At 40.6% G+C, this 15,315-nt stretch overlaps 2 protein-coding genes across 9 annotated transcripts in view; both read right to left on the bottom strand.

Moving 5' to 3' along the window:
* The window catches only part of ARHGEF9 (Cdc42 guanine nucleotide exchange factor 9), a 297,917-nt gene that overhangs the window by 224,818 nt on the left and 57,784 nt on the right, over positions 1 to 15,315 (bottom strand). For 2 of the 8 annotated variants that reach the window (XM_060183303.1, XM_060183307.1), the window contains exon 1: positions 505 to 617. The exons of 1 other annotated variant lie outside the window; for it this stretch is intronic. In XM_060183303.1, coding sequence (XP_060039286.1) covers positions 505 to 513 — 9 coding nt within the window. In that variant the 5' untranslated portion in view covers positions 514 to 617. Of the gene's footprint in view, positions 1 to 451; positions 655 to 15,315 lie in introns of those variants that run through there. 5 more of the 8 variants (XM_060183304.1, XM_060183308.1, XM_060183305.1 and 2 more) reach the window with 3 other exon arrangements.
* LOC132535855 (uncharacterized) lies at positions 490 to 875 on the bottom strand. Its single transcript, XM_060183310.1, has one exon. The coding sequence runs from the start codon at positions 873 to 875 to the stop codon at positions 696 to 698; it is 180 nt and encodes a 59-aa protein (XP_060039293.1). The 3' UTR covers positions 490 to 695.

Below are 15,315 nucleotides of genomic sequence, written 5' to 3'. Positions count from 1 at the left end.
AGTGGAAACTGTGTAGTCTAGATAGCAAGTAAATCAAGATTAGAAGTCATTAACTGCCAGCTCAACAAACACAATTGCATCACTTCACAAATTATTTCTTCTTGTTAAAAACTAAGAATCATTTCCCTAAAATCATTATTTGTATCATTTCCCAAGAGGCCAAAAATCATTATGCTTCCTTCAAGCTCCTTTACCCATCCCCCCACCACAGCAAACAAACTGAAATGCATTCATGATGGCAAGAGAGAAATTCTGACCAAATTTCCTGATGAGGTTTATATGCAATTTTCGAAAGAAAGGGAAAAAGGGTTACGACATCACAAACAGCAAAGCCACCATTTAAATTTCCGAGTTCTGTAATCATCACACAGATGCACACGTATAAGCATACTTAAATAGATAAAATTTCGCTATCAAAAATTTTACTCAAGCAATAAGCAACTACACTCACATGGATACTTAAAAGACGAGACATGGCAAACGATTTAAGGAAAGATAATATACCAACGTCATACATATCACAGCGAGGCCATGTTGAAGCTCACAACGTTTTCCCCCCTGAGAAGACAGCTTCCTCTTTCTCTCCCTCTCTTTCCTAGTCTCTGTCTCCCTTGAATTTTTTTTCTTGGTGTTGGGTGATTCTCAGGATGAAATCAAAGCAAGAGTTTGCAAGAGCTCAGGTGGCTGGACTCCATTCAGCGCGTTCCCAGGAAAAACATAAGTATGACATTGACAAGAAGGAGGACTACAATTACAGCAAAAACGACTACAGTTTGCACATCCAGGGTCATGGTGCAATGCAGAACACTGTAGTGTTCCAGGTGGGGGGCCGGCAAATTGGGAGATGTCAGTCTCTGTTCTGTCAGACTGTCCATACAGACACCATGCTAAAAAGGAGAGGAGGAAGTAGGATGGTTAGGGAAGGGTTGGGTTTGGCACCCGTTTGGTCTTGGGGTAGAGGGGGATGGGGACAGGATAGCTTTCTTCCCCCTTCTGAGGATTCAGGATTGGGCTGATTTTTCTTTCATAGCAGAAATCTTAGCTTATGCTGCAGTCAGTAGAGTCCAGCATTCTCATTTTCTCCCCTCCCCTTCTCTCTCTCTCTCTCTCTCTCTCTCTTTCTCTCTCGCCACGGAAAAGAAAATTCTGTCTTAAAGGGAAGGGGGGAACCTGTATGAGGTTCTCCGGGCTTCTGTTCAGTCTTTCTGTCCAGGCGTCCGTTTGTCTACCTGCCTGGCTACCAGTCAGTCTAGGTTTCCCTACTTCCTCTAGTTTGTTCGCTTTTCCTGTGCTCCCTCTTTTCCTTGCTCCGTTGTTCTCTTCTCAGGGATCTCAGCTGCCAGTCACTCCTTTGAGCAGTTCCTTGCTGAATCTTTTGGTTGCCTCTCCCCACCCCCCAGCCCATAGGCTGCATGTTTATTCACCAAGCAACTGCTGGCGCCTGCGTGAGGCGTATCTGCAGAAGTTGACAGACTCTTCGACCAATAGCAGGTGCCACAGAGACTAGTTTACATCCCAAGGCTGGGCTTAAATTGGCATGCTACTTGTAACAGCCAATTGGAAGGCTCATACGTCTCCGAGCAGACTCTCTTCATCCCCAATTTGCTTTAGCAGAAAGCCACCAGTTCTGGAGGTGTGGGGGTGGAAAGCTTGTTCCGGGTGGGTGGAAGAGAATTCCAAGAGAGAAGAAAGAAATACTTTAAAGGACTGAGACTCAGGAAGGGAGCAGACAGATGAGGTTTAGGAAACAATGTTTAACAGAGAAGGAAAAAGTAAATTAAGAGGGGAAGACTATGGGAAACCTGCAGTGGGGGTGGGGACAGGGAGAGGAGAAGAAGGTGAAATAGGATGCTGGATAGAAAATAAGGGATCATTTAAATTTATTTTAAACATAATTAAGATTAACTCAAGCGCTTTTTTCCCCACTTTTTATGCCAGTATCATGGTAACATATACTGTAATAAGAACACAATCTTAATAAAGCAAGTTATTTGTGGTAAAAGAGAGATAAGAGATCTTGTGCAGGTAAAAAAAAGTTGGAAAAGAACTTGAAGTGGATGGAGAGGAGGGGGAAGAAGTAAAAGAGGGGGCACTCAGGCAGGAAGAAGGCACACTTTTGCAGCCACTTTAATACCTGGTCAAGGGGACTCTGGCAGTAGCGCAGTGGGTTAAGCTCAGGTGGCACTAAGCACAAGGACCAGCTTAAGGTTCCCTGTTCAAGCACCCGGCTCCCCACCTGCAGGGGAGTCACTTCACAGGTAGTGAAGCAGGTCTGCAGGTGTCTGTCTTTCCCTCCCTCCTCTGTCTTCTGCTCCTCTCTCCATTACTCTGTCCTATCCAACAACGACATCAATAATGACAATAATAAACAACAATAATAAAAAAAACAAGGGCAACAAAAAGGAAAATAAATAAACAAATAATTTTTAAAAAACCTAGTCAAGGAAGAAGCAAAGGTGTCTTTGGTCATCACCTAGGCATTTATAGAAAATATATGATTATCTCTGAAAGTTGGAGCATGAGTGATGTGAACAAATCCAAAGAGTCACACTATCAATTCTGTTTGACTATCTTGGGCATTTCTACACATGCTAGGTTTCCTTTCCTTTGTATTGTTTCTCCAGACAGGTACATTGTACTCTCACAGCATGCTAGGTGTTGTGAAGAGAAGTCAGCTTTGCAATGAAAGCCCCTACAACACTTACAATCTGCTTGTAACCATTGTGGTTAAAATCACAATGGTTAAAACTCTGCATTTAGTGACCACATTTCAGATTGACTCTTAACTCCAACATCTGGCTTACTGCTTGACTTTAGAGCAACCACTTTGCCCTCTCAAGGATTCTATCTCCCTTCTGTCGTGGAAATAGGCCCATGTAAAAATTCAAGTAAAACTCTGAACTCTTGCAAGTGTGATTGCAAAGATACAAGGATAACTAATACAGTCCTAAAGAGATGGGATTAATTGACATTGGTATTCTAGGTTAGATAAAAATATATTAAATCTATGGTTACCTGAAGAAGTGTGAATATGTTTAAACTGAATTTGCAAATAACAAACAACACCATAATCTGTCTGCTAGAAGTCAGAAAAAAATTACATTTTAGTGGAAGTGATGTGTATGTGTGGGGGGTATAGTTTCCAAGCCCATCTTACAAAAAGCAAAATGCTGCAAATAGGGCAATTAGGTATGAACTAACCCATAAACACCACGAAAAGACCCATTTTCAATAACAGAATGGGATCAAGGTAAAAATGTTCTCACACTGTCCAACTCAGGAAAGAGCTAAGGCCAAATTAAATCTAGTAGGAAATTCCACCTGTCAATTAGAGCAAGTAGAGTAAGCACAGACATGAGAAATGGATGACTGAAGGTGACTCCTGCTTTATTATAATTGCATTATAATAAGTTAGCATTGGGGTGAGGGTAGATAGCATAATGGTTATGAAAAAGACTCTCATGCTTCAGGCTCCAAAATCCCAAGTTCAATTCCCCGCACCACCATAAGCCAAAGCTGAGCAGTGCTCTGGTAAAAAAAATAATAAAATTAATAAATATTAGTTAAAAAATAATAAGTTAGCCCTATGTTTCTCCCAATCCTGGAACCTCTGGGGTGGGGCTCACTTCCCTGCATGCTTCTCTCAAATCAGGCCAAATGATATTGCATCCGCTGATTCCAACCCAATTAATGCAACAAGTACCACCTCAGCATGCTTCACCTCAGACTGTGTACAGAGATATCAGGCATGGATTGCCAACCCTTCACCCTCATCAGTCAGGTGAGACCTTTCCTTTTATGGTAGTCTCTAATTCCATTCCAGGAGGTTCGCTTCCTAACAAAGTCCCAAAACCTCGATATAGGCCAGGTCCCATAAGATAAAGCATATGTTCACATGTATCTATAAATTAGGGCAAAATATATACCTGAAAGCAAAAATACACAATAGTCTTTACTAAGTCAGTATCAAGTTTATAATGAAATAGTGTCTAATTAGACTTAGATACCTACTTCCTATTACAGTTCTCTCACTCACTTCAAAGCTAACCTTAGCAAAGCAAGGACTGCTAAAGCTGAATAAGGGCAAGAGACTGTCATACTTTAACAATGACTCTTAGTCACTATCAGACCATTCCACCAGCTGGGGCCCTAATCAGGGAGTCCTGAGTCTCCCAAACAGACTTGATGGGCCTAGATCTCAAATAAATCCCTCTCTCCATTGTTACTGGTCATCTCTATCAGGTACAACAAAATAGACCCCTTTATGGGCCCCCATAGAACCTTGCCCTCAACCTGGATCAACAATGGTAGAGAATGTTCCATCCTCTGAAGGGAAGATGGACAACATACTCTATGATACACCTAAGGAAGATGGGTCAGTACTAGGGCAGCATGGAATGTTCCTACTCATGACAACAGAATATAAGCTCAGATCTAGAGGGATACAGAGGTCACACAGGCTCCTCAGCTAATTATGGGCCCCAGATCACATCAAATTGATGGGGTTTACAGAAATATTTATACCCCTTTCCCATATTAGGGAGCTACTCTCTTCCCTGATCCAGCTTTCTGGTCCTTTTCCCAGCCATGACATCATATTCCCAGACAATAATTAGGATTCACCTGCATGTTAGATTTCAGGCTCAGGAAATAAAAACAAAACAAAACAAAAAAACACTAGTATAGCTACAGGCACTTTGAAATGTAACTAAAATATGCCTACTATCTATCTACAAAATGGAGGACCCCCCAACGCTTCACCTGCACTATTCCAGCCTTTAGGTCCATAATTGTCCAACAGTTTATTTGGCTTTGTATATTAACTCTCTTTTCAGACACTGGGTTCCAGATGCTAGCAGGATGCAACCAGACTTCCCTGGACAGACAACCACACCAATGTGTCTTGGAGCTCTGATTCCCCAGAGCCCCTCCCCACTAGGGAAAGAGAGAGACAGGATGGGAGTATGGATGGACCTGTCAACACCCATATTCAGAGGAGAAGCAATTACAGAAGCCAGACCTTCAACCTTCTGCATCCCACAATGATCTTGGGTCCATACTACCAGAGGGTTAAAGAGTATTTCTCAGCCTCCCCACCCCATAACCAGACTCCAGGGGTAGGGAGCTGCTGCTACCAGGTTCCCTGTGGAGCTCCATTCTTTACCAAGATTCCTGCCCCAACAGGGTGCCATTAAACCCTGCTTCTAAATTTCTAGGCTATTTCTGTTGTTCCTCTGAGTAAGGGACTTAGACCCATTCAAGTGACAATTAGCTGATCAAACAAGCCTCACCCAGCCTGCTTGAAAGTTTTTTTTTTCTTTTTTCATGTTTGTTTTGTATTGTGTTTTCTTTCTCAATCAGTTGTCTAGACTAAATGTACATAGGCTAACAGGGAGCTGTCCAAGCTGTATACCAACTGATTGGGCTTTTTACTCTGTTCTATTTTACAAATACTATTATATATACACGCACAACCCTTCCCCCCTCATTAGGTGACCAAAATTAACTCTTAGTATACTTTTCATTGATAGACGACAAGAATTATCAGCCACTGTGAGAGAAACTTGTCTTACTTTCAATACCTCCACTATACACTATCGCCCTTCTCCCACCTCCAAGACAATTAAAATTATATATACAACTCCCCTTTCACTACATTTTTTTCTGTTTCCTTCTTTTTTCTTTTCTCTATTTTCCCCCGTCTTCCTTTCTCTCTTCCACCTCCCTCTGCCTTCTGAATTCACTGATACTTATTTGTGAACTATTTCAGGGAAGAACTCTGACACAGAGCAGACTCTTATTGTGTGTGTCTCTGCTGTACTTCCCCTTCCCCTTGCTACCCTTAGAATCTACAGTGGACAGTAGATTTGCATAAATGTCTATTCCTGCTATCCCTTTTTTTCCTTTCTCTTTCTTTTTCATTTAGATTTGGTTGCTAATTTTTCTTGAACTGGAAAAATTAGTCCCACATTGTGGGACTAACCGGTATTGGTTAAACTGCTTCAGTCATTGCTTTAGTTACTATTGTAATTTCTGAGGGTGGTGATTGCATTTGTCATAAAGGTATTTAGTATAGTGTGGCTTGTACATAAATCAAAGCAACTGAGGAACATCAGAACATAAAAATAAAAAACACATTAAAAATGGGTAGATCAAGATCAAATAAAACTGCTAATACAATGAATGAAGACAAGAGCCTAGAAGAAATTACAAATCAGCCAGAAGTAACCATAGATAAGAAAAGCATACAAGCAATAATAAATTTATTAATCACAGAAATGAAAACAACTTTGGAGGAAAGGAATAGCACTATTAGGGAAAAAACAGATGAGACCCTCAAGGAAAATACTAACTACCTTGAGGCAATTAGAGAGCTGAAAGCTGAAATAGCTGTAATGAAGAAAGCAGCCGAGGGAAGGGAAAGCAGACTAGAAGAAAACTTCCCAGACCTGAACAACAGAGAGGACATTAAGATCCAAGAGGCTCAGAGAGTCCCAAACAGAATCAACCCAGACCTGAAGACAGCAAGACACATCATAGTCACAATGAGAAGAAGTAAAGATAAAGAAAGGATCCTAAAGGCTGCAAGAGAAAAACAAAAAATCACGTACAGGGGAAAACCTCTAAGACTATCATCAGACTTCTCTACCCAAACTCTAAAGGCCAGAAGAGAATGGCAAGATATCTATCGAGCCCTGAATGAAAAAGGGTTTCAACCAAGGATAATATCTCCCACTAGACTTTCATTCAAACTAGATGGAGTCATCAAAACCTTCTCAGACAAACAACAGTTAAAGGAAGCAACTATCACCAAACTGGCCTTGAAAGAGGCTCTAAAAGACCTATTATAAATAAGAACATCACTATAATACTTGCAACATATCAAATAAAAACTTGTTGAACAATGGCACTACAACACATTAAATCCATAATGTCAGTAAATGTCAATGGCTTAAACTCACCCATCAAAAGGCACAGAGTGGGAGGATGGATCAGAAAACATAACCCAATCATATGCTGCTTGCAAGAATCCCACTTGACCCAACAAGATAAACACAGACTTAAAGTGAAAGGATGGAAAACTATCCTACAGGCTAATGGACCACAAAAAAAAGGCAGGAACAGCCATTCTCATCTCTGACACAATATATTTTAAATTAAATAAAGTAATAAAAGATAGGCAAGATCATTACATAATGATTAAAGGATCAATCAGTCAAGAAGATATAACAATTATAACATCTATGCACACAATGAGGAGCCATCTAAGTACATCAAACACCTTCTCAAAGAACTTCAAAAATACATCAATAGTAATAAAATAATAGTGGGAGACTTTAACACCCCACTCTCACACTTAGATCAACAACAAAAAAAAGAATCAAAAAAGAAACAAGAGAATTAGATAAAGGGATGGACAGACTAGACCAATTGGACATTCTCAGAGCTCTTCACCCCCCAAAATTGGAGTACACATTCTTTTCAAATACACAAAACACATACTCAAGGATAGACCACATGTTAGGACACAAAGATAGCATCAATAAATTCAAGAGCATTGAAATCATCCCAAGTATCTTCTCAGACCACAGTGGAGTAAAACTAACATTTAACAACAAACAGAAAATTATTAAAAGTCACAGAATCTGGAAACTAAAAAACATACTGCTTAAGAACCACTGGGTCAGAGAGATAGTCAAGCAGGAAACACAAATGTTCCTGGAAACAAATGAAAATGAAGACACAAGCTATCAAAATATTTGGGACACAGCTAAAGCAGTACTGAGAAGGAAACTCATAGCCATACAATCACATATTAAACAACAAGAAAAAAACTAAATGAACGACCTTACTGCACACCTTAAGGACTTAGAGGAAGAGGAACAAAGGAACCCTAAAGCAACCAGAAGGACAGAAATCACTAAAATTAGAGCAGAAATAAACAACATCGAAAATAATAGAACCATACAGAAGATCAGTGAAACCAAATTTTGGTTCTTTGAAAAATTAAGCAAGATTGACAAACCCCTAGCCAGACTCACTAAATAAAAAAGGGAAAGGACTCAAATTCATATAATTGTAAATGATAGAGGAGATATCACGACTGACACCACAGAAATCCAGAAAATCATGCGAGACTTCTATGAAGAACTATATGCCACCAAACTAGAAAATCTGGAAGAAATGGAAGAATTCCTAGAAGCATATTCCCTTCCAAAACTGAACCAAGAAGAACTACAAAACCTAAATGCACCAATCACAGACAAAGAAATCTAAACTGTTATTAAGAATCTTCCCAACAACAAAAGTCCTGGATCAGATGGCTTCACAAATTCTACAAAACCTTCAGGAAACAGTTAATACCCATACTCCTAAAGCTTTTCCATAAGATTGAAGAAACATGGACACTCCCGTCCATTTTTTAAGGAGCCAAAATTACTCTGATACCCAAAGCAGATAGAGACACAACAAAAAAGGAAAACTGCAGACCAATATCTCTGATGAACATAGATGCCAAAATATTAAACAAGATCTTGGTCAACCGGATACAACTGCACATCAAAAAGATTGCTCATCACGAAGAAGTGGGATTCATCCCAAGAATGCAAGGCTGGTTAAACATCCGTAAGTCAATCAGTGTCATTCGCCACATCCATAAAAGCAAAGCCAAAAACCACATGATTATCTCAATAGATGCAGAGAAAGCCTTTGACAAAATCCAACACCCATTCATGCTCAAAACTCTGCAAAAAATGGGAATAGATGGGAAATTCCTAAAGATAGTGGAATCCATATATAGCGAACCAACAGCCAACATCATACTCAATGGACAGAAGTTGAAAGCATTTCCCCTAAGATCAGGGACTGTGCGCCTTGGCGATACGAGAATCCGGCATGAAGCCCAATCTATCTTGGCGTTACTCTCGATCACACTCTGTCATTTCACAAACATCTCATAAAAACTGCAGCAAAGGTGGGAGCGAGGAATAACATCATTGCAAGACTGGCCAGCTCCTCATGGGGCGCAAGCGCTTCCACACTACGATCATCATCTCTGGCATTATGCTATTCCACTGCAGAATACTGTGCCCCAGTATGGTTGCGTAGCCCCCATGTCCACTTGGTCGATTCCAAATTATATTCCTCCATGAGGATAATTTCTGGAACCATCCGTTCCACCCCGGTTCCATGGCTGCCAGTTCTTAGCAACATCGCCCCGCCAGATATTCATCGGGATGCGGCATCATCTAAGTTCATTTCCCACATCTACGCTCGACTGCACCTGCCAATATACGCGGATATCTTCGCCCACCCTGTCCAACACTTGGCGTCTCATCACACAATCTGGTCCCCTACGCCTGCACTGAACTTCTCTGTTCCAGACTCTTGGAAACAGAGTTGGCAGTTAGATGAGGTAAAGAACAAACACCTCATCATAGACCCCTGCAAGCTTCAACCCGGCTTTGACCTAGCACGTTATGATTGGGCCCTCCTCAATCGCTATTGAACAGGCCATGGCCGGTGCGCCACTATGTTCCATCGCTGGGGAGCCAGAGATGACCCGAACTGCCCCTGCGGCTACAGACAGACTATGACCCACGTAGTCAATGACTGCCACCTCTCCAGATTCAAAGGAGGTCTCGAAACTTTACATCAGGCTCAACCTGACGCTGTTGACTGGCTACAGAAGAAGGGCAAACACTAGAAGAAGAAGGGACTAGACAGGGCTGTCCACTGTCACCATTACTCTTCAACATAGTATTGGAAGTTCTTGCTATAGCAATCAGGCAAGAAAAAGAAATCAAAGGAATACAGATTGGAAGGGAAGAAGTCAAACTCTCACTATTAGCAGATGACATGATAGTATACATAGAAAAACCTAAATAATCCAGTAGAAAACTACTGGAAGTTATTGGGCAATATAGGAAGGTATCAGGGTACAAAATCAATGTACAAAAATTAGTGGCATTTCTCTATGCAAACACTAAAACTGAAAAAGATGACACCCAGAAATCACTCCCATTCACTGTTGCAACAAAATCAATAAAATACCTAGGAGTGAAGCTGACCAAAGAAGTGAAAGACTTGTATACTGAAAACTATGAGTCACTCTTCAAGGAAATAGAAACTAATACCAAGAAATGGAAAGACATCCCACGCTTATGGATGGGAAGAATAAATACCATCAAAATGAATATTCTCCCCAGAGCCATATACAAATTTAGTGCGATACTCATCAAAGTTCCACCAAGCTTCTTTAAGAAAATAGAACAAAAACTACATTCATTTATCTGGAACCAGAAAACACATAGAATTGCCAAAACCATCTTGAGGAAAAGAAACAGAAACGGAGGAATCATACTCCCATTTCACAAACTATATTATAAGGCCATCATCATCAAAACAGCCTGGTACTGAAACAAAATAGGCGCACAGACCAATTGAACAGAATTGAAAGCCCAGATCTAAACACTTTCCCACCTAAACCTCAAGGACATGTTTGATGAAACAAACCCAATTGCAAGGAAGACTAAAGCAGAAACAAACCAGTGGGACTACATGAAATTGAAAAGCTTCTGCACAGCCAAAGAAACTATAACACAAAGAGACCCCTCACAGAATGGGAGATCTTCACATGCCAAATATCATACAAGAGACTAATCACCAAAATATACAGAGAACTCAGCAAACTTAGCACCAAAAAGCAAATGACCCCATCCAAAAATGGGCAGAGGTTATGAACAAGACATTCACTTCAGAGGAGGTCCAAAAGGCTAACAACCATATGAAAAACTGTTCCAGGTCACTGATTGTCAGAGAGATGCAAATAAAGACAACAATGAGATACCATCTCACTCCTGTGAGAATGGCATACATCAAAAAGGATAGCAGCAACAAATGTTGGAGAGGCTGTGTGGACAGAGGAACCCTTCTACACTGCCAATAGGAATGTAATTTTTCCAGCCTCTCTGGAGAGCAGTCTGGAGAACTCTTACAAGGCTAGACAGAGACCTTCCATACAACCCAGTAATTCCTCTCCTGGGGTTATACCCCAAGGATTCCATAATGCCCAACCAAAAAGATGTGTGTACATCTATGTTGATAGCAGCACAATTCATAATAGCTAAAACCTGGAAGCAACCCAGGTGCCCAACAGCAGATGAGTGGCTGAGAAAGCTGTGGTACATATACACAACGGAATACTATGCAGCTATTAAGAACAATGAGCCCACCTTATCTGACCCATCTTGGACAGAGCTAGAAGGAATTATGTTAAGTCAGCTAAGTCAGAAAGATAAAGATGAGTATGGGATGTCCCCACTCATCAACAGAAGTTGACAAAGAAGAACAGAAAGGGAAACTAAAAGCAGGATCTGATTAAATCGAGAGTAGGGCACCAATGTAAAAACACTGTGGTGAAGGAGAGGGTGGCCATTGGGCTTCCCGGCATGGTGGAGGGTGGTGGGGCGGGGGTGGGTGGTGGGATGGGACACAGTCTTTTGGTGGTGGGAGTGGTGTTTATGTACAACCCTATTAAAGTGTAAACATTATATAAACCACTATTCAATTAATATGAGAGGCAAAAAACTGATGATATGTCTAGAACTTCTTAAAACACAGACTGAGTCTTTTTAATACATAGGCTGTCTCTGATATGTTCTCTCCCAAAAGCCTAGACCAGGGAAAACAGAAGCAAACGACAAGATGCTGGGTACTATACCCCAAACCCTATCAAAGGGACTTTCCAAAGTTAACCCTATCACCAAATAATGTGATGATAACAATAACTATCCATTGTCTTCTTGAACCCTAAGACAACAGGAACCTCACATTTCCACTATAGAACCTGTATTTGCGGGGAGTCGGGCTGTAGTGCAGCGGGTTAAGCACAGGTGGCGCAAAGCACATGGACCGGCATAAGGATCTGGTTTGAACCCCGGCTCCCCACCTGCAGGGGAGTAGCTTCACAGGCGGTGAAGCAGGTCTGTAGGTGTCTATCTTTCTCTCCTCCTCTCTGTCTTGCCCTCCTCTCTCCATTTCTCTCTGTCCTATCCAACAACGACAACAACAATAAAACAACAAGGGCAATAAATAAATAAATAAAATAAATATTAAAAAAAAAGAACCTATACTTCCCCCAGTCCTGGAACCTTAGGGTGGGGCCTACTTTTCTGCATGCTGCTTTCAATTCAAATCAAATAATATTGCATCCGCGGATCACAACCTAATCAACACAACAAGTGCCACCCCAGCATGCTTCACTTCAGACTGTAACCACAGACTTCAGGTGTGGAATGACAACACTTCAGCTTCATCAGTCAAGTCAGACCTGACTGCTGAAGTATTTTCTAATTCCATTCCAGGTGTTCCACTCCCCAATAAAGTCCCCAAACCTAGATATAGTCTCCAGGTCCCCTGAGATAGAGCATAGTTTCACCCATGCCCATAAACTAGGGGAAAGCAGAAGTACACAAGAGCATGCAGTGAATATCCCAACACTTCATCTGCACTATTACAGTCTTTAGGTCCATGACTGTTCAACAATTTGTTTGGCTTTGTACGTTAACTCTCTTTTCAGCCACCAGGTTCCAGATGCTGACCAGACTTCCCTGGACAGACGACCCCATCAATGTGTACTGGAGAGCCACTTCCTCAGAGCCCCACCCTACTAGGGAAAGAGAGAGACAGACTGGGAGTATGGATTGACCAGTCAAAGGGGAAGCAATTACAGAAGCCAGACCTTCCACCCTCTGCAACCCACAAGGCCCTGGATCCATACTCCCTGAGAGATAGAGAGTGGAAAGGCTATCAGGGGAGGGGGTGGGATGTGGAGATTGGGTTATGGGAATTGTGCAGAATTGTACCCCTCTTATTCTATGGTTTTGTTAATGTCTCCTTTCTTAAACAAAATAGTAATAATAAAAAAAGAGTAGGAAAGCTATCAGAGGAGGGGTTGATATACGGAGGTCTGGTGGTGGTAATTGTATGAAGCTGTACCCCTCTTATCCTATGGTTTTGTCAATGTTTCCTTTTTATAAGTAAATTTTTAAAAAAAATATATTAAGTAAAATAGTGTCCAAATAATATTTCTCCAAGCAATGTTTTATGATATCAACATTAGAAATAAATAGTGAAACTTGGTCCCAATACAAGGGAAATGAATACAAAAAATAACCAATTGAGATTATATCAATTTTAAAAACCACTAGGGGGTAAAGGGTGGCTCATCAGGGATAGTATATGCCTTCTAATTATAATACTGTGGGTTCAGTCCCTGGTCCCATATGAAAGAACCAAAGACAATGAAATATGGTGCTTCATAGATGGAGGAGTGGTGTTTTTTTCTACCTATCTCTCATTATATCGCAAAAATTTACAATAAGGAAAATTAGGCTGGATGGGCTCATCAATAAAGTACATGTTAATGGCCTTGAATTTGTTCCTCAATACCACATTAAAATGCATCCTGGAGCTCCACTTCCCCAGAGAGAGGCAGACTGGGAGTATGGATCAACCAATCAACACCCATGTTCAGCGGGGAAGCAATTACAGAAGCCAGACCTTCCACCTTCTGCAACCCACAATGACCCTGGTTCCATGCTCCCAGAGGGATAGAGAATGGGAAAGCTATTAGGGAGGGGATGGGATATGGAGATTGGGTGGCGGGAATTTAGTGGAGTTGTACACCCCATCCTATGATTTTGTTAATGTCTCCTTTCTTAAATAAATAATAAAAAATAAAAATAAATGTAACAATTTATAGGAAAATGTATCATTAGCATAGCAAATTTCAGTTTATCAAATGGGAGAATATATTTACAATCATGTATCCAATATGACCTTATTATCTAGCATATACAGTGAACATATAAAACTCAATAGAAAACAAAAAGGAATGTTGTAGAAGATATGAGTAGACATTTCTTCAGAGAGGACATGCAGCTAGCCAACAGGCACATTAATAAGATGCTCATCAGAAGCCAGACCTTGCACTTTATGTAACCCATAATTACCCTGGGTCCATACTCGTAGAGGTATAGAGAACAGGAAAGTTGTCAGGGGAAGAGAGGGGATGGGATATGGAGCTCTGGTGGTGGGAATTGCACCCCTCTTATCCTATGGTCTTGTCAGTGTTTCCATTTTATAAATAAATAAATAAATAGGGAAAAAGATGCGCATCATTACTTATTACTAGGGAAATGCACATCGAAATCACAAAACACCACAGCATACCTGTAGAATGTCTTAAGTCAAAATGAATAATAAAAATAAGGGATTTGGAGAAAAGTGTAAAATGTAACTGTTTTAGAAAACTATGTAGAGATAGTTCAAGAACATAAAAATATCCCTCAGCAATTCCACTTCTGCATATCTATCTGAAAAATACTAAATCAACTCTAAAAGTTGTTTCCAATTCAATTTTATTATGGTATTATTATTATTATTATTATTTTACCTCCAGGGTTATCGCTGGGGCTCACTACGAATCCACTGCTCCTGGAAGCTATTTTTCCCTTTTGTTACCTTGTTGTTTATCATAGTTGTTATTATTGTTATTGCTGTTGTTGTTGGATAGGACAGAGAGAAATGGAGAGAGGAGGGGAAGACAGAGGGGGAGAGAAAGATAGACACCTGCAGACCTGCTTCACCACTTGTGAAGCGACCCCTCTGCAGGTTGGGAGCTAACGGCTCAAACTGGGATCCTTCCTCCTCCAGTCCTTGCACTTTGCACCACGTGAACTTAACCCGCTGCGCTACCAGCCGGCCCCCATTTGTAGTATTATTTACAACAGCGAAAATATGGGAGGGCAGAGAGTAGATAGCATAATGGTTAGGCAAACAGACTCTCATGCCTGAGGCTCCAAAGTCTTAGGTTCACTCCCCAGCACAACCATAGCCAGAGCTGAACAGTGTTTTGGTAAAATAAATAAATAAATAAATAAATAATAATAATGTGAAAGCAGATTAAGTGTACAGCTGTAGGAGACTGGATAAAGAGACTGTGTTATATGTACACAATGGACTACTACTATTAAGTTATAAGGGGAAAATAATAGTTATAAGAGGAAATAAACATTTACTTTTGTTATAACATGAATTGAACTAGAGGAAGTTGTGCTAAAAAGTGAATCAGGAGGAAAAAGAGAAATAGTAAATTATAGCATCTTTGAGTGCAACATTAAAAAAAAATCAGTGAACAAGCAAAAAACAAGTATTAGCAACTCATAAAAAATTACCACAGCAGAAGAGGGTGAGCAAGTGGGAAATGATTGAGGAAGTATAATAGAGAGTGTTGGGTGTTATTTTCCTTTG

Source organism: Erinaceus europaeus, chromosome X, assembly GCF_950295315.1.
Source record: "Erinaceus europaeus chromosome X, mEriEur2.1, whole genome shotgun sequence".
NCBI lineage: Eukaryota > Metazoa > Chordata > Mammalia > Eulipotyphla > Erinaceidae > Erinaceus > Erinaceus europaeus.
This window is presented reverse-complemented; position numbering and strand designations above follow the sequence as displayed.